Below are 20910 nucleotides of genomic sequence, written 5' to 3'. Positions count from 1 at the left end.
TTGCACATTGGGGTACTGGCACATTGGAAGCAGAATTTCTTTGAAAATGGCATGATAAACATGTAGATTTTATTTTTTTTTGCCAGGTGTGATGAGTGTGTCAAGCTCAATGGGTTTTGGTGATTGTTAACATCTGCAAAAATCAGCGTCTTTTTTTTTATTTTTAGGCAATGAGTTGCCCTGATTGGTATTTTTCGTAAAAGTATATATACACACATCATCGCTCGTACTCATTGCACAATGTTGCTTTTATTGTCCATAGAGGCGATCAAAAAAAAAAAAAAAAAACTAAATAAAAAATATGTATGTTTGGATCGGTCTGATACCAGTGAACATATTGAGTGGTGGAAAGTAAAAGAATATTCATAAATGACTTAGTTATCACACTTACAATGAGTTTACAATTTTTGCAAAAATACCGTAAGTGAGGCATTTTTTTTTTTTTATGCCTCAAGGACTAGGTGGCGCTGTATTTATAACTGAATTTTGTCATAGAGATACCTTCAGGCCTTGACTATAAATATACATTTCAAGTATGGGATTTTTTGGAGCATGTACCTGGGAGTTATTCAGCATAGCCTTCATTCACGATATTGCTTTTAATGTCCATAGAGGCTATCAAAAATACATAAAACTAAATAACAAAAATATGTGTGTTTGGTTAGGTCTGATGCCAGTGAATATTTTGAGTGGTGGAAAGTAAAAGAATATTCCTAAATGACTTAGTTATCACACATAGAATGAGTTTACATTTTTTGTACAAAATACCGTAAGTGGGGTATTTTTTTTTCATGCCTCAAGGGCTAGGTGGCGCTGCATATATAACTGAATGTTGTCATAGAGATACCTTCAGGCCTTGACGATAAACATACATGTCAAGTTTGGGATTTTTTGGAGCATGTATCGGGGAGTTATTAAGCATATCCTTTTTCAGTGCGAAACACAAATTTTGATGCCCGCCCTCATCATATAGTATTTCCGAAAGTCAAGATTTTTCCGTCTGTTGTTGGCTCAGGTCTTGGCATGGTCCAGGTCAAGTCATAAGTCAGTCGGATAAAACGTGTAGGAGAAGTGGGCAAAAGTATGCCCCCTGAAAATGTGCAAAAATCGTCAAAAATGGGACATTCAAAAATTCGTAGCTCACTTCCTGTTCATTTTAGCATATGGGTCCAAGAGACTTTTTTGTAGGTCTTTGGCTCCCTCGTACACCTAAAAATATTCGTAGATCTTGCTTAAACGTACAATCGGGGCTGCTTCGTTAAAAATTTCTAGGGGGCGCTATTGAGTCATTTTAGTAAAAATAGGACAATACATGATAAAATATTGCTCATTTTGCCAGGCCAGATGTGTGTGCCAAGTTTCATGAGTTTCTGCGCATGTTTAGACCATCAAAACTGGCGTTGTTTTCTTGGCGAACAGTGCTTAGCCACGCCCACAGTGATTCGCGAAAACTCACAAACTTCGTGTTGTGACATCATGAAGGCCGAAACCCTCATCTGAGCAAATATGAGGTTGGTCCAGTTAACGTCTTTGGAGAAAAATGTACAAGAAAATTCGTAAGAAAAAAAATTGCCACTAGGTGGCGCTATCAGTAAGATGAAATATAAGTACGTAGATGTCTTTAGGGCTGGACTCTCATCAAATGTGTGAAATTTTGAGAAGATAGGATCATCTCGGTCAAGTTCATGCAGCTTTTATTGTCACGAAAAATCTTCAGACTTTGCGGCACCGTAGCGGCCACGCCCTTTGGCGAAAAGTTACAATATTCGGTGTGGGGCATGATCAACATCTTAAGGATTTTCTGACCAACTTTCAACTGGATCCCTTCAACGAGCTCAGCGCAGTAGCTAAAAACGTAAAGTATGACATTTATTGTTACCACTAGGTGGTGCTATATGTATAACTGAATTTTATCATATAGATGTTTTCAGGCCGTGACTATTATGTTGCCTGAGAAGTTTGAGATTTTTTGGAGCTTGAACATGGGAGTTATTAAGCATTTGCTCTTTCTGGACAAATGAAATTTTAAAGACAATATTTGATGCCCCGCCCCCATAATATAGTATTTCTAAAAGGCAAGACTTTTTGCCCAGTTGTTCTCTCAGGTCTTGAGATGATAAATGCCAAGTTTGATGTGAATTGGATGAAAAATGTTTGCAGAGGGGGAAAAAGCATGACCACAGTGAATGTGCCAAAATAGGCCAAAATTGGACATAAAAAAATTCATAGCTCATTTCCTGTACATTTTAGCTACATGGTCCCAATAGACTTTTTTGTGCGTCTCGGGGTGCTACACGTGCCTGCCAATTTTCGTTGCTCTAGCTCAAACGTGCCAGGCTTAGTTTTTATTTTTCTACGCTAGGGGGCGCTATAGAGTCGCGTTGTTATGACGAATTCATAATATAAAATTTTTCGCCGGGCCTGAAGAGTGTGCAAAGTTTGGTGAGTTTTCGTGAATGTTTAGGTCCTCAAAATTGCGATCGTTTACGGAGAAGAAGAAGAAGAATAATAATAATAATAATAATAATAATAATAATAATAATAATAATTCGAACGAAAAACAATAGGGACCTCGCAGCGGTCGCTGCTCGGGCCCTAATAATAATAATTTTTACAAAAACAATAGGGACCTCGCAGCGGTCGCTGCTCGGGCCCTAAATATATATATGTTTGGATAAGTCTGATGCCAGTGAACATTTTGAGTGGTGGAAACTAAAAAAATATTCATAAATGACTTAGTTATCACACTTAGAATGAGTGTACATTTTTTGTACAAAATACCGTATGTGGGGTATTTTTTTTTCATGCCTCAAGGGCTAGGTGGCGCTGCATATATAACTGAATGTTGTCATAGAGATACCTTCAGGCCTTGACGATAAACATACATGTCAAGTTTGGGATTTTTTGGAGCATGTACCGGGGAGTTATTAAGCATATCCTTTTTCAGTGCGAAACACAAATTTTGATGCCCCGCCCTCACCATATAGTATTTCCGAAAGTCAAGATTTTTCCGTCTGTTGTTGGCTCAGGTCTTGGCATGGTCCAGGTCAAGTCATAAGTCAGTCGGATAAAACGTGTAGGAGAAGTGGGCAAAAGTATGCCCCCTGAAAATGTGCAAAAATCGTCAAAAATGGGACATTCAAAAATTCGTAGCTCACTTCCTGTTCATTTTAGCATATGGGTCCAAGAGACTTTTTTGTAGGTCTTTGGCTCCCTCATACACCTAAAAATATTCGTAGATCTTGCTTAAACGTACAATCGGGGCTGCTTCATTAAAAATTTCTAGGGGGCGCTATTGAGTCATTTTTGTAAAAATAGGACAATACATGATAAAATATTGCTCATTTTGCCAGGCCAGATGTGTGTGCCAAGTTTCATGAGTTTCTGCGCATGTTTAGACCATCAAAACTGGCGTTGTTTTCTTGGCGAACAGTGCTTAGCCACGCCCACAGTGATTCGCGAAAACTCACAAACTTCGTGTTGTGACATCATGAAGGCCGAAACCCTCATCTGAGCAAATATGAGGTTGGTCCAGTTAGCGTGTTTGGAGAAAAATGTACAAGAAAATTCGTTAGAAAAAAAATTGCCACTAGGTGGCGCTATCAGTAAGATGAAATATAAGTACGTAGATGTCTTTAGGGCTGGACTCTCATCAAATGTGTGAAATTTTGAGAAGATAGGATCATCTCGGTCAAGTTCATGCAGCTTTTATTGTCACGAAAAATCTTCAGACTTTGCGGCACCGTAGCGGCCACGCCCTTTGGCGAAAAGTTACAATATTCGGTGTGGGGCATGATCAACATCTTAAGGATTTTCTGACCAACTTTCAACTGGATCCCTTCAACGAGCTCAGTGCAGTAGCTAAAAACGTAAAGTATGACATTTATTGTTACCACTAGGTGGTGCTATATGTATAACTGAATTTTATCATATAGATGTTTTCAGGCCGTGACTATTACGTTGCCTGAGAAGTTTGAGATTTTTTGGAGCTTGAACATGGGAGTTATTAAGCATTTGCTCTTTCTGGACAAATGAAATTTTATAGACAATATTTGATGCCCCGCCCCCATCATATAGTATTTCTAAAAGGCAAGACTTTTTGCCCAGTTGTTCTCTCAGGTCTTGAGATGATAAATGCCAAGTTTGAAGTCAATTGGATGAAAAATGTTTGCAAAGGGGGAAAAAGCATGACCACAGTGAATGTGCCAAAATAGGCCAAAATTGGACATTAAAAAATTCATAGCTCACTTCCTGTACATTTTAGCTACATGGTCCCAATAGACTTTTTTGTGCGTCTCGGGTTGCTACACGTGCCTGCCAATTTTCGTTGCTCTAGCTCAAACGTGTCGGGCTTGGTTTTTATTTTTCTACGCTAGGGGGCGCTATAGAGCCGCGTTGTTATAACGACTTCATAATATCAAATTTTTCGCCGGACCTGAGGAGTGTGCAAAGTTTGGTGAGTTTTCGTGAATATTTAGGTACCCAAAATCGCGATTGTTTGCGGAGAATAAAGAAGAAGAATAATAATAACTAGAGCTGCGAGCAGCTATAAAGGGCCCTCGCAGCCCGGGCCACGTTGGGGTACTTGCACGTTGGGGTACTTGCACGTTGGGGTACTGGCACGTTGGGGTACTGGCAAGTTTAGGTACGGCACATTGGAAGCAGAATTTCTTTGAAAATGGCATGATAAACCTTGACATGTGGATTTTTTTTTTTTTTTGTAAAAATACCGTTAAGTTGGTGTATTTTTTTTTATGCCTCTAGGGCTAGGTGGCGCTGTATATATAATGGAATGTTGTCATAGGGATACCTTCAAGCCTTGACTCTAAACATACATGTCAAGTGTGGGATTTTTTTGGAGCATGTACCGTGGAGTTATTAAGCATATCCTTCATTCACGATATTGCTTTTAATGTCCATAGAGGCTATCAAAAATAAATAAAAAAGTACATGTTTGGATAAGTCTAATGCCAGTGAACATTTTGAGTGGTGGAAAGTAAAAGAATATTCATAAATGACTTAGTTATCACACTTAGAATGAGTTTACATTTTTTGTACAAAATACCGTATGTGGGGTATTTTTTTGTTTTGCCTCAAGGGCGAGGTGGCGCTGCATATATAACTGAATGTTGTCATAGAGATACCTTCAGGCCTTGACGATAAACATACATGTCAAGTTTGGGATTTTTTGGAGCATGTATCGGGGAGTTATTAAGCATATCCTTTTTCAGTGCGAAACACAAATTTTGATGCCCCGCGCTCATCATATAGTATTTCCAAAAGTCAAGATTTTTCCGTCTGTTGTTGGCTCAGGTCTTGGCATGGTCCAGGTCAAGTCATAAGTCAGTCGGATAAAACATGTAGGAGAAGTGGGCAAAAGTATGCCCCCTGAAAATGTGCAAAAATCGTCAAAAATGGGACATTCAAAAATTCGTACCTCACTTCCTGTTCATTTTAGCATATGGGTCCAAGAGACTTTTTTGTAGGTCTTTGGCTCCCTCATACACGTAAACATTTTCGTAGATCTTGCTTAAACGTAGAATCGGGGCTGCTTCGTTAAAAATTTCTAGGGGGCGCTATTGAGTCATTTTTGTAAAAATAGTACAATCAACAATAAAATATTGTTCATTTTACCAGGCCAGATGTGTGTGCCAAGTTTCATGAGTTTCTGCGCATGTTTAGACCCTCAAAACTGGCGTTGTTTTCTTGGCGAACAGTGCTTAGCCACGCCCACAGCGATTCGCGAAAACTCACAAACTTCGTGTTGTGACATCATGAAGGCCGAAACCCTCATCTGAGCAAATATGAGGTTGGTCCAGTTAACGTGTTTGGAGAAAAATGTACAAGAAAATTCGTAAGAAAAAAAATTGCCACTAGGTGGCGCTATCAGTAAGATGAAATATAAGTTCGTAGATGTCTTAAGGGCTGGACTCTCATCAAATGTGTGAAATTTTGAGAAGATAGGATCATCTCGGTCAAGTTCATGCAGCTTTTATTGTCACGAAAAATTTTAGGACTTTGCGTCACCGTAACGGCCACGCCCTTTGGCGAAAAGTTACAATATTCGGTGTGGGGCATGATCAACATCTTAAGGCTTTTCTGACCAATTTTCAACTGGATCCCTTCAACGAGCTCGGCACAGTAGCTAAAAACGTAAAGTATGACATTTATTGTTACCACTAGGTGGCGCTATATGTATAACTGAATTTTATCATATAGATGCTTTCAGGCCGTGACTATTACGTTGCCTGAGAAGTTTGAGATTTTTTGGAGCTTGAACATGGGAGTTATCACACTTAGAATGAGTTGACATTTTTTGTACAAAATACCGTATGTGGGGTATTTTTTTTTCACGCCTGAAGGGCTAGGTGGCGCTGCATATATAACTGAATTTTGTCATAGAGATACCTTCAGGCTTTGACTATAAACATACATGTCAAGTTTGGGATTTTTTGGAGCATGTACCGGGGAGTTATCAAGCATATCCTTTTTCAGTGCGAAACACAAAATTTGATGCCCCGCCCTCATCATATAGTATTTCCAAAAGTCAAGATTTTTCTGCCTGTAGTTGGCTCAGGTCTTGACATGGTCCAGTTCAAGTCTAAAGTCAGTCGGATGAAATGTGTAGGAGAAGTGGGCAAAAGTATGCCCCCTGAAAATGTGCAAAAATCGTCAAAAATGGGACATTCAAAAATTCATAGCTCACTTCCTGTTCATTTTAGCACATGGGTCCAAGAGACTTTTTTGTAGGTCTTGGACTCCCCCATACACCTAAAAATTTTCGTAGATCTTGCTTAAAAGTACAATCGGGGCTGCTTCGTTAAAAATTTCTAGGGGGCGCTATTGAGTCATTTTTGTAAAAATAGGACAATACATGATAAAATATTGCTCATTTTGCCAGGCCAGATGTGTGTGCCAAGTTTCATGAGTTTCTGCGCATGTTTAGACCATCAAAACTAGCGTTGTTTTCTTGGCGAACAGTGCTTAGCCACGCCCACAGCGATTCGCGAAAACTCACAAACTTCGTGTTGTGACATCATGAAGGCCGAAACCCCCATCTGAGCAAATATGAGGTTGGTCCAGTTAACGTGTTTGGAGAAAAATGTACAAGAAAATTCGTAAGAAAAAAAATTGCCACTAGGTGGCGCTATCAGTTAGATGAAATATAAGTTTGTAGATGTCTTTAGGGCTGGACTCTCATCAAATGTGTGAAATTTTGAGAAGATAGGATCATCTCGGTCAAGTTCATGCAGCTTTTATTGTCACGAAAAATCTTCAGACTTTGCGTCACCGTAGCGGCCACACCCTTTGGCGAAAAGTTACAATATTCGGTGTGGGGCATCATCAACATCTTAAGGCTTTTCTGACCAATTTTCAACTGGATCCCTTCAACGAGCTCAGCACAGTAGCTAAAAACGTAAAGTATGACATTTATTGTAACCACTAGGTGGCGCTATATGTATAACTGAATTTTTTCATATAGGTGTTTTCAGGCCGTGACTATTACGTTGCCTGAGAAGTTTGAGATTTTTTGGAGCTTGTACATGGGAGTTATTCAGCATTTGCTCTTTCTGGACAAATGAAATTTTAAAGGCAATATTTGATGCCCCGCCCCCGTCATATAGTATTTCGAAAACGCAAGATTTTTTGCCTAGTTTTTCTCTTAAGTCTTGAGATGATAAATGCCAAGTTTAAAGTCAATTGGATGAAAAATGTTTGCATAGGGGGAAAAAGTATGACCACAGTGAATGTGCCAAAATAGGCCAAAATTGGACATAAAAAAATTCATAGCTCATTTCCTGTACATTTTAGCTACATGGTCCCGATAGACTTTTTTGTGCGTCTCGGGGTGCTACACGTGCCTGCCAATTTTCGTTGCTCTCGCTCAAACGTGCCGGGCTTGGTTTTTATTTTTCTACGCTAGGGGGCGCTATAGAGTCGCGTTGTTATAACGACTTCATAATATCAAATTTTTCGCCGGACCTGAGGAGTGTGCAAAGTTTGGTGAGTTTTCGTGAATGTTTAGGTCCTCAAAAATGCGATCGTTTACGGAGAAGAAGAAGAAGAAGAAGAATAATAATAATAATAATCCGATCGAAAAACAATAGGGACCTCGCAGCGGTAGCTGCTCGGGCCCTAACTAGAGCTGCGAGCAGCTATAAAGGGCCCTCGCAGCTCGGGCCACGTTGGAGTCCTTGCACGTTGGGGTACTTGCACATTAGGGTACTGGCACGTTGGGGTACTGGCATATTGGAAGCAAAATTTCTTTGAAAATGGCATAATAAACGTTTACATGTAGAATATTTTTTTTGCCAGTGTGTATCAAGCTCAACGGGTTTTGGGGATTGTTAAGACCTGCAAAAATCTGCGTCCTTTTTTATTTTTAGGCAATGAGTTGCCCTGATTGGTATTTTTTGTAAAAGTGTATATGTACATCATCGCTCGTTGTACTCATTGCACAATGTTACTTTTATTGTCCAAAGGGGCAATCAAAAATGAATAAAACAAAATGGAAACGTACATACGTTTGGATCGGTGTGAAGCCAGTGAACAATTTGAGTGGTGGAAACTAAAAGAATATTCATAAATGACTTAGTTATCACACTTAGAATGAGTGTACATTTTTTGTACAAAATACCGTATGTGGGGTATTTTTATTTTTTTTTATATAAGCCTCAAGGGCTAGGTGGCGCTGTATTTATAACTGAATGTTGTCATAGAGATACCTTCAGGCCTTGATTATAAGCATACATGTCAAGTGTGGGATTTTTTTTGGAGCATGTACCGTGGAGTTATTAAGCATATCCTTCATTCACGATATTGCTTTTAATGTCCACAGAGGCTATCAAAAATAAATAAAAATATATATATGTTTGGATAAGTCTGATGCCAGTGAACATTTTGAGTGGTGGAAACTAAAAGAATATTCATAAATGACTTAGTTATCACACTTAGAATGAGTTTACATTTTTTGTACAAAATACCGTATGTGGGGTATTTTTTTTTTATGCCTCAAGGGCTAGGTGGCGCTGCATATATAACTGAATGTTGTCATAGAGATAGCTTCAGGCCTTGACGATAAACATACATGTCAAGTTTGGGATTTTTTGGAGCATGTACCGGGGAGTTATTAAGCATATCCTTTTTCAGTGCGAAACACAAATTTTGATGCCCCGCCTTCATCATATAGTATTTCGAAAGGTCAAGATTTTTCCCCCTGTCGTTGGCTCAGGTCTTGACATGGTCCAGGTCAAGTCTTAACTCAGTCAGATGAAACGTGTAGGAGAAGTGGGCAAAAGTCTGCGCCCTGTGAATGTGCAAAAATTGTCAAAAATGGGACATTCAAAAATTCGTAGCTCACTTCCTGTTCATTTTAGCATATGGGTCCAAGAGACTTTTTTGTAGGTCTTGGGCTCCCTCATACACCTAAAAATATTCGTCGTTCTTGCTTAAACGTACAACCGGGGCTGCTTCGTTAAAAACTTCTAGGGGGCGCTATTGAGTCATTTTTGTAAAAATAGCACAATCAACAATAAAATATTGCTCATTTTACCAGGCCAGATGTGTGTGCCAAGTTTCATGAGTTTCTGTGCATGTTTAGACCCTCAAAACTGGCGTTGTTTTCTTGGCGAACAGCGCTTAGCCACACCCACAGCAATTCGCGAAAACTCACAAACTTCGTGTTGTGACATCATGAAGGCCGAAACCCTCATCTGAGCAAATATGAGGTAGGTCCAGTTAACGTGTTTGGAGAAAAACGTAGAAGAAAATTCGTAATAAAAAAAATTGCCACTAGGTGGCGCTATTAGTTAGATGAAATATAAGTCAGTAGATGTCTTTAGGGCTGGACTCTCATCAAATGTGTGAAATTTTGAGAAGATAGGATCATCTCGGTCAAGTTAATGCAGCTTTTATTTTCACGAAAAATCTTCAGACTTTGCGTCACCGTAGCGGCCACGCCCTTTGGCGAAAAGTTACAATATTCGGTGTGGGGCATGATCAACATCTTAAACCTTTTCTGACCAATTTTCAAATGGATCCCTTCAACAAGCTCAGCACAGTAGCTAAAAACGTAAAGTATGACATTTATTGTAACCACTAGGTGGCGCTATATGTATAACTGAATTTTATCATATAGATGTTTTCAGGCCGTGACTATTACGTTGCCTGAGAAGTTTGAGATTTTTTGGAGCTTGAACATGGGAGTTATTAAGCATTTGCTCTTTCTGGACAAATGAAATTTTAAAGGCAATATTTGATGCCCCGCCCCCGTCATATAGTATTTCAAAAAGGCAAGATGTTTTGCCCAGTTTTTCTCTCAGGTCTTGAGATGATAAATGCCAAGTTTGAAGTCAATTGGATGAAAAATGTTTGCAAAGGGGGAAAAAGCATGACCACAGTGAATGTGCCAAAATAGGCCAAAATTGGACATAAAAAATTCATAGCTCACTTCCTGTACATTTTAGCTACATGGTCCCAATAGACTTTTTTGTGCGTCTCGGGGTGCTACACGTGCCTGCCAATTTTTGTTGCTCTAGCTCAAACGTGCCGGGCTTGGTTTTTATTTTTCTACGCTAGGGGGCGCTATCGAGTCGCATTGTTATGACGACTTAATAATATCAAATTTTTCGCCGGGCCTGAGGAGTGTGCAAAGTTCGGTGAGTTTTCGTGAATGTTTAGGTACCCAAAATCGCGATCGTTTGCGGAGAATAAAGAAGAAGAAGAAGAATAATAATAATAATAATAATAATAATTTTTACAAAAACAATAGGGACCTCGCAGCGGTCGCTGCTCGGGCCCTAACTAGAGCTGCGAGCAGCTATAAAGGGCCCTCGCAGCCCGGGCCACGTTGGGGTCCTTGCACGTTGGGGTACTGGCATATTGGAAGCAAAATTTCTTTGAAAATGGCATAATAAACGTTTAGAATATTTTTTTTCCAGTGTGTGTGTCAAGCTCAACGGGTTTTGGTGATTGTTAAGTCCTGCAAAAATCAGCGTCCTTTTTTATTTTTAGGCAATGAGTTGCCCTGATTGGTATTTTTTTGTAAAAGTGTATATACACATCATCGCTCGTTGTACTCATTGCACAATGTTACTTTTATTGTCTAAAGGGGCAATAAAAAATGAATAAAACAAAATGGAAACGTACATACGTTTGAATCGGTGTGAAGCCAGTGAACAATTTGAGTGGTGGAAACTAAAAGAATATTCATAAATGACTTAGTTATCACACTTAGAATGAGTGTACATTTTTTGTACAAAATACCGTATGTGGGGTATTTTTTTTTCATGCCTCAAGGGCTAGGTGGCGCTGCATATATAACTGAATGTTGTCATAGAGATAACTTCAGGCCTTGACGATAAACATACATGTCAAGTTTGGGATTTTTTGGAGCATGTACCGGGGAGTTATCAAGCATATCCTTTTTCATTGCGAAACACAAATTTTGATGCCCCGCCCTCATCATATAGTATTTCGAAAAGTCAAAATTTTTCCCCCTGTCGTTGGCTCAGGTCTTGACATGGTCCAGGCCAAGTCTTAACTCAGTCGGATAAAACGTGTAGGAGAGGTGGGCAAAAGTCTGCCCCCTGTGAATGTGCAAAAATCGTCAAAAATGGGACATTCAAAAATTCGTAGCTCACTTCCTGTTCATTTTAGCATATGGGTACAAGAGACTTTTTTGTAGGTCTTGGGCTCCCTCATACACCTGAAAATATTCGTCGTTCTTGCTTAAACGTACAACCGGGGCTGCTTCGTTAAAAATTTCGAGGGGGCGCTATTGAGTCATTTTTGTAAAAATAGCACAATCAACAATAAAATATTGTTCATTTTACCAGGCCAGATGTGTGTGCCAAGTTTCAGGAGTTTCTGTGCATGTTTAGACCCTCAAAACTGGCGTTGTTTTTTTGGCGAACAGCGCTTAGCCACGCCCACAGCAATTCGCGAAAACTCACAAACTTCGTGTTGTGACATCATGAAGGCCGAAACCCTCATCTGAGCAAATATGAGGTAGGTCCAGTTAACGTGTTTGGAGAAAAACGTAGAAGAAAATTCGTAAGAAAAAAAATTGCCACTAGGTGGCGCTATCAGTTAGATGAAATGTAAGTTAGTAGATGTCTTTAGAGCTGGACTCTCATCAAATGTGTGAAATTTTGAGAAGATAGGATCATCTCGGTCAAGTTAATGCAGCTTTTATTGTCACGAAAAATCTTCAGACTTTGCGTCACCGTAGCGGCCACGCCCTTTGGCGAAAAGTTACAATATTCGGTGTGGGGCATCATCAACATCTTAAGGCTTTTCTGACCAATTTTCAACTGGATCCCTTCAACGAGCTCAGCACAGTAGCTAAAAACGTAAAGTATGACATTTATTGTAACCACTAGGTGGCGCTATATGTATAACTGAATTTTGTCATATAGATGTTTTCAGGCCGTGACTATTACGTTGCCTGAGAAGTTTGAGATTTTTTGGAGCTTGTACATGGGAGTTATTCAGCATTTGCTCTTTCTGGACAAATGAAATTTTAAAGGCTATATTTGATGCCCCGCCCCCGTCATATAGTATTTCGAAAAGGCAAGACTTTTTGCCCAGCTGTTCTCTTAGGTCTTGAGATGATAAATACCAAGTTTGAAGTCAATGGGATGAAAAATGTTTGCATAGGGGGAAAAAGCATGACCACAGTGAATGTGCCAAAATAGGCCAAAATTGGACATTAAAAAATTCATAGCTCACTTCCTGTACATTTTAGCTACATGGACCCAATAGACTTTTTTGTGCGTCTCGGGGTGCTACACGTGCCTGCCAATTTTCGTTGCTCTAGCTCAAACGTGCCGGGCTTGGTTTTTATTTTTCTATGCTAGGGGGCGCTATAGAGTCGTGTTGTTATAACGACTTCATAATATCAAATTTTTCGTCGGACCTGAGGAGTGTGCAAAGTTCGGTGAGTTTTCGTGAATATTTAGATACCCAAAATCGCGATTGTTTGCGGAGAATAAAGAATAATAATAATAATAATAATAATAATAATAATAATAATAATTATTATTTTTACAAAAACAATAGGGACCTCGCAGCGGTCGCTGCTCGGGCCCTAATAATAATAATAATAATAATAATTTTTACAAAAACAATAGGGACCTCGCAGCGGTCGCTGTTCGGGCCCTAATAATAATAATAATAATTTTTACAAAAACAATAGGGACCTCGCAGCGGTCGCTGCTCGGGCCCTAATAATAATAATAATAATAATAATAATAATAATAATAATAACTAGAGCTGCGAGCAGCTATAAAGGGCCCTCGCAGCCCGGGCCACGTTGGAGTCCTTGCACGTTGGGGTACTTGCACGTTAGGGTACTGGCACGTTGGGGTACTGGCATATTGTAAGCAAAATTTCTTTGAAAATGGCATAATAAACGTTTACATGTAGAATATTTTTTTTGCCAGTGTGTATCAAGCTCAACGGGTTTTGGGGATTGTTAAGACCTGCAAAAATCTGCGTCCTTTTTTATTTTTAGGCAATGAGTTGCCCTGATTGGTATTTTTTGTAAAAGTGTATATATACATCATCGCTCGTTGTACTCATTGCACAATGTTACTTTTATTGTCCAAAGGGGCAATCAAAAATGAATAAAACAAAATGGAAACGTACATACGTTTGGATCGGTGTGAAGCCAGTGAACAATTTGAGTGGTGGAAACTAAAAGAATATTCATAAATGACTTAGTCATCACACTTAGAATGAGTTTACATTTTTTGTACAAAATACCGTATGTGTTTTTTTTTTTTTTTTTATATAAGCCTCAAGGGCTAGGTGGCGCTGTATTTATAACTGAATGTTGTCATCGAGATACCTTCAGGCCTTGATTATAAGCATACATGTCAAGTGTGGGATTTTTTTTGGAGCATGTACCGTGGAGTTATTAAGCATATCCTTCATTCACGATATTGCTTTTAATGTCCACAGAGGCTATCAAAAATAAATAAAAATATATATATGTTTGGATAAGTCTGATGCCAGTGAACATTTTGAGTGGTGGAAACTAAAAGAATATTCATAAATGACTTAGTTATCACACTTAGAATGAGTTTACATTTTTTGTACAAAATACCGTATGTGGGGTATTCTTTTTTTATGCCTCAAAGGCTAGGTGGCGCTGCATATATAACTGAATGTTGTCATAGAGATAGCTTCAGGCCTTGACGATAAACATACATGTCAAGTTTGGGATTTTTTGGAGCATGTACCGGGGAGTTATTATGCATATCCTTTTTCAGTGCGAAACACAAATTTTGATGCCCCGCCTTCATCATATAGTATTTCGAAAGGTCAAGATTTTTCCCCCTGTCGTTGGCTCAGGTCTTGACATGGTCCAGGTCAAGTCTTAACTCAGCCAGATGAAACGTGTAGGAGAAGTGGGCAAAAGTCTGCCCCCTGTGAATGTGCAAAAATAGTCAAAAATGGGACATTCAAAAATTCGTAGCTCACTTCCTGTTCATTTTAGCATATGGGTCCAAGAGACTTTTTTGTAGGTCTTTGGCTCCCTCATACACCTAAAAATATTCGTCGTTCTTGCTTAAACGTACAACCGGGGCTGCTTCGTTAAAAACTTCTAGGGGGCGCTATTGAGTCATTTTTGTAAAAATAGCACAATCAACAATAAAATATTGTTCATTTTACCAGGCCAGATGTGTGTGCCAAGTTTCATGAGTTTCTGCGCATGTTTAGACCCTCAAAACTGGCGTTGTTTTCTTGGCGAACAGTGCTTAGCCACGCCCACAGCGATTCGCGAAAACTCACAAACTTCGTGTTGTGACATCATGAAGGCCGAAACCCTCATCTGAGCAAATATGAGGTTGGTCCAGTTAACGTGTTTGGAGAAAAAATTTACAAGAAAATTCGTAAGAAAAAAAATTGCCACTAGGTGGCGCTATCAGTAAGATGAAATATAAGTTCGAAGATGTCTTTAGGGCTGGACTCTCATCAAATGTGTGAAATTTTGAGAAGATAGGATCATCTCGGTCAAGTTCATGCAGCTTTTATTGTCACGAAAAATCTTCAGACTTTGCGGCACCGTAGCGGCCACGCCCTTTGGCGAAAAGTTACAATATTCGGTGTTGGGCATGATCAACATCTTAAGGCTTTTCTGACCAACTTTCAACTGGATCCCTTCAATGAGCTCAGCGCAGTAGCTAAAAACGTAAAGTATGACATTTATTGTCACCACTAGGTGGCGCTATATGTATAACTGAATTTTATCATATAGATGTTTTCAGGCCGTGACTATTACGTTGCCTGAGAAGTTTGAGATTTTTTGGAGCTTGAACATGGGAGTTATTAAGCATTTGCTCTTTCTGGACAAATGAAATTTTAAAGACAATATTTGATGCCCCGCCCCCGTCATATAGTATTTCGAAAAGGCAAGATTTTTTCCCCAGTTGTTCTCTCAGGTCTTGAGATGATAAATGCCAAGTTTGAAGTCAATTGGATGAAAAATGTTTGCAAAGGGGGAAAAAGCATGACCACAGTGAATGTGCCAAAATAGGCCAAAATTGGACATTAAAAAATTCATAGCTCACTTCCTGTACATTTTAGCTACATGGTCCCAATAGACTTTTTTGTGCGTCTCGGGGTGCTACACGTGCCTGCCAATTTTCGTTGCTCTAGCTCAAACATGCCGGGCTTGGTTTTTATTTTTCTATGCTAGGGGGCGCTATAGAGTCGCGTTGTTATGACGACTTCATAATATCAAATTTTTCGCCGGGCCTGAGGAGTGTGCAAAGTTTGGTGAGTTTTCGTAAATGTTTAGGTACCCAAAATCGTGATCGTTTACGGAGAAAAAGAATAATAATAATAATAATAATAATAATAATCCGATCGAAAAACAATAGGGACCTCGCAGCGGTAGCTGCTCGGGCCCTAATAATAATTTTTACAAAAACAATAGGGACCTCGCAGCGGTCGCTGCTCGGGCCCTAATAATAATTTTTACAAAAACAATAGGGACCTCGCAGCGGTCGCTGCTCGGGCCCTAATAATAATTTTTACAAAAACAATAGGGACCTCGCAGCGGTCGCTGCTCGGGCCCTAATTATAACTCTCAATAACGACTAATAAATATTTAACCTGATACATTTTTCAGTCATATCATCCAGCCCTTTGTTGCGGTCCATTTAAATAATTGATTCAATATATAAAAATATAGAAGACATTTTTGTTGTTGTTGTTTTTTTAAACACAGTAGATACTGTAAAAATTTGTGGTGTTTTAAGATTGTTTACAAGCAACAAATGTCACTATAAGTTTTGAATATTGAAATGAATCGTATCGAATCGAAAATCGTATCGTTCCCAAACTTAATCGAACCGCATCGAACCGTTCTGTTCTGAAAGATAATCGTTTTTCAATCGAATCGCAACCTGTGTATCGAGATACATATCGAATCGGCCTCATGTCAGAGATTCCCACCCCTAATTTGCACACACGCACGCAAACGCACGCACGCAAACACACGCACACAAACGCAAAAAAAAAAAAGAAAAAAAAAAGAGCAATAATGATAAGACGTTGAATCGGTAAGACTACCGAATGAACAATTCTGAGCTCTAGAAAAAATAAATAAATAAATAAATAAGCAGCGTCTTTGAAGTTAATTGTCTTTAATTAGTCCACGTGTCCTATGAGCGCATTTATTTATTTATATATATTTATTTAGTTTGCATTGTTGCCTACTTATTAAAAAAATAAAAAATAAAAAAAGTAAATAAATAAATTTAAAAATAGCCCACCAGCGATTAGATACTGTCTTGCTTAGAAAAATTAAAACTAAAAAGAATATCAGCATTTATTTACTTATAAACTTAACATGGTACATGTTTCTAAATGTACCAGTTTTTCTATATTTTCTTTAAAATCAAAATAGAATTAGTTCCATGAAAAAATGCTGTTTTTATTTCCCCAAATATTTCAAATAAACACATTTTAGATCTGTAATTTTAATTTAGACCATACATGCCGCTTGGTGGTAAACCAGAAGAGCTGCTAACAAAATCACATTTGCCATCCAGCTTAAAAATATATCATTTAGGTATACATATCTGACTGTTATAATAAAAATGCAAGTAAAGTAATCTAAAATATTGGGATACGCATTGCCTTGAAGGTCATGTATTGGGATACATATTTATTATATATATATATTGGACCATCAGGTCACACATTTTCACATTGGCTAGGCCATGGTTAGGGGTGTGCTCAAAAAATCGATACGGCAATATATCGTCGCGGGCCTCATTACAATACACGTATCGATACGCAGGCGTCAGAATCGATATTGTGCCTTAACTTTAAATAGGCAGTTAAAGTTTGCCTTTGTAGCTTGCATTGTATGTAAAAAATAACTTATTTCTCCAAATATTTCAAATAAGCACATTTTAGAGCTGTATTAGGCTCATGCCTATTAATAAATTTTCCCGGTGTGTATGTGAAAACTGCTCCCTGCCTTTAAGTGCGTACACATTTAGACCAGGCATGCCACCTGGTGGTAAACCAGAAGAGCTACGAACAAAAAAATTTTGTCATCCAGCATAATAAACATATCCTTTAGGTATACATATGACTGTTATTATAAAATGCAAGTAAATTAATGTAAAATATCGGGCTACGTATCGCCTTGAAGATAATGTATTGGGATACATATGTATTGCGATACGTATCGTATCGTGACCCGTGTATCATGATACGTATCGTATCGTGAGGTAGGCGGCAATACCCAGCACTAGCCATGGTAGTATACTGTAAGATTAGCAACCATTTTGAGTGGGGTAAGCCCTTCTTTCGCGTTCAACAGATAAGGCTCCACAGCTGTGTACTCAATTTTTTTGGCATCCAGTAAATAGTTCAACTGAGAATATGCAGTCTCTTGGTTAATATTAGTATAGCGAGCATTCAATATAAAAGAACCGGTGAAATTTCCCATCGGAACTTTACACAACAAACCTCCCAAAGATGTTAAGTTTTGGCAGCTTAACGATGCATTTGGATGAATGGATGACTGAAAGATGAAGTTTCTTAAGCCAAATATGGTGTATTTATTGCGGAGCCCAACAAAACACGTCTGCTTCCAACAGGATTCAGGCTCAACAATGGAAGTAAAAAAAAAAAAAAGATAAAAGAACAAAGGAAGATAAAAGAACAAAGTGTTCGAGCGCCTCACAGTGGCACAAGCACAACATTACACATCAACTGAATACATAAACAATCAACTGAGGACATAATCTCTTAACACCCCCACTTGTACTCAAGTTGTTGTAATTTAAAGAAAAACAAAAATACAGAAGGAATGTGGACCACTGTCGTACACATTTCAAACTCCAAAAATAATGCCTTCAAACTTTCCAAGTTTCAACTTGGTTACCGGCTTTGTTATTTTATCAGCAACCATGTTATCAGTAGGAGAATACTTCAAAGTTACTCTCCCATCATTCACAGTAGACCTGATAAAATGGTATTTTATGTCCACGTGTTTACATCTCTGTCTGTAGACTGGATTCTTGGCAAGAGCGATTGTCACCTGATTGTCCTCATGCACAATTGTTAGGATGTATTTGTAATTGTCAATACCACTCAACAACTGGTCTAAGTAAAGACATTCCTATATGGTTGAAGCCAGTGCCATATATTCTGCTTCGCAAGTAGAACCGTGGGTTGTTTCTTTGTTTTCCAAGAAACTGGAGAACTATTTTCGCTCAGAAATACACAGTATCCTGTGGTACTGCGCCTTTTGTTGGTATTGGCTGCTCAATCTGCGTCGCGATAGCCCTGCACAACTAACTTCTCACAGTTGTTCCTTTTGAAGGTTAACCCTTTCTCTGAGGTGCCTTTAAGGTATCTTAGTACATGCTTCACAGTAACCCACTGTTCCTGAGTAGGTACTGAGATAACTTACTCACCACATAACTTACATTTTAACGTAGGGCCTCCTATGGAATTTGATAGCACTGGTTGCTGCTTGGAACAGGCCCTAATAAAGAAAACACCTGCTTTGTTCTGAATCATTCTGGTGTTGCTTGTCTGTTTTGGTTGCAATTGTTCCTGACGAACCTAAGATTTCCCGTGATCGTTGCGGTTGGTGTATCCACATATGTGAACTCGTGTTTTTGTTTTTACGCATGTAACAGTGTACAACTTTGAAAAGATAGAATTAACTGACATTGCAATAATGTATAATTTGATGAGTCCATGATGAAAATAGTTGTCACTAAGAAGAGAGGACTAATTTCTCAGGTCAAGTTTTTAATTGTTCATTCTCTTCTCAGGTAGCAGACGCATGATAGATGTCATGGATGTAAGCACACAGAAGGGGACAGAGATGTCAATGGCCCAGTGGACACGCTACTATGAGAGTTCTTCGTCTCAGCGAGAGAAGCTCTACAATGTCATCAGCCTGGAGTTTAGCCACACAAAGCTGGAAAACCTGGTCAAGAGACCTTCCACGGTTTGTACATAAATGCAGAATTGCATGAACAAAAAAACGAGTGTTTCATTTAATTCCTTCAAGTTTTCAAGAATGTCAGTTATCCTCCTACGACTTGGCAAGGTTCTTGATGCTTCCCCTCACTAAAATTCTCCTTCACTTTGAATAAATCAATAGGTCTTTTACGTTGCACATGCACAAGTACAGAGAAATTGACTTAATAGGCACAACCTCAATGAACATAAAAAACATTGTAGGAGGAAGACAGGATGGAAAGACCTGTCAGTACTCACTTTTTATCGCCCCAAGATCTTGGATACATACGCCGGTATGTCTGGCGACCCTCTTGCTTCGGCTGTGTTTGTTGATGGCGCTGTGAGTTGGCAGCAGTCTTCGTCTTTCTTCTTGTTACGTGGTGTTTTGTCCTTCGTGTGGACCTGTTGTGGAGTGGACTGTTCTCGGCGTTTTGGCCATGATATTTCTCAAGGGACAGTGCCTGTGCTTGATGGTTACGCTCCTTCAGCAGCATGCTTGCACCAGCACTAATTCTGATGGGGGAATGTCGGTGCTATCCGACTATCTCACTGGGCACCTGCAGGTCGCTTGTGATTTTTCTGTGAGGAAAACAGGCAGCATTTTTCACAGCCCCTTTTTGCTCGGCGGAGAGGTCGGCGCTGCTGAACAGTCTACGTTGGTGAGCTGGATGGATGGCGGTGAAGGCGCACGATGCGGAGATGGAAGTTCGTCGCTTGGAAGAGAAGCAGATTAGATGGGACTGGACAATTGGACCATTCTTTTTTGTGTGTATGGTGCTCATCACGGACAGAGCAGCTGCTTGTTTGCGACCTAGCTTGTAAGCAAACCTAGCTTGTAGCAGACGTGTGTGACGTCATGCATGTTTTGATCACGTCACTGATCAACTGTTGAAAGCAGACTGATTCGCTCCTCTTTCATCTATAACTGCGTCAAACATAAAAGTGTATGTAGTAGGGAAAAATGTTTGTTGTGATTGTATTGTATGCTGTTGATGTTTATTACGTTTGTTTTATGTTGTGTTTCTGTAAAGCGCTTTGTGACAGGAGAAAGCTTCACACGCTAGTACGGTATTTCCTAACAATGCCACAAAAGATATTAATAAAGAAGTCTGAAATTAAATCACTCAATCACAAATTTAGGGATCTGTACAGTATGTCTATCAAATGCAATGCACTTACATCGCCACTTGAGGGAATACCAGAAGTCGTTTGGGTTTCTGTGCTGGTGAATTGGTGGTAGGCTGGCAAAGTATGGTCTCTCTGAGACACCGTAGTTCGTGTGCTTAAAATTATTGCATTCTCTTGTTTGACCGATAGATGGCAAGCTTCACACTAGGGCTTTAAAATGTATTATATGAATATAAGTGATTGTTTTGTGGAAGTAGAATTTTCCTCTTTACA

The 20910-nt window shown here is 39.1% G+C and overlaps 1 protein-coding gene across 4 annotated transcripts in view; it reads left to right on the top strand.

Annotated features, from left to right (window-relative positions):
• Positions 1–20910, top strand: part of kdm2aa (lysine (K)-specific demethylase 2Aa) — a 568226-nt gene that overhangs the window by 109052 nt on the left and 438264 nt on the right. For all 4 annotated transcript variants that reach the window (XM_077524205.1, XM_077524208.1, XM_077524204.1 and 1 more), the window contains one exon: positions 19317–19495. In XM_077524205.1, the coding sequence (XP_077380331.1) occupies positions 19317–19495 (179 nt within the window). The remainder of the gene's footprint in view (positions 1–19316; positions 19496–20910) is intronic.

The sequence above is a fragment of the Festucalex cinctus genome, chromosome 6, assembly GCF_051991245.1.
Source record: "Festucalex cinctus isolate MCC-2025b chromosome 6, RoL_Fcin_1.0, whole genome shotgun sequence".
Lineage (NCBI taxonomy): Eukaryota > Metazoa > Chordata > Actinopteri > Syngnathiformes > Syngnathidae > Festucalex > Festucalex cinctus.
Note: the sequence above shows the minus strand (reverse complement) of the source record. Positions and strands in the feature narration are given on the sequence as shown.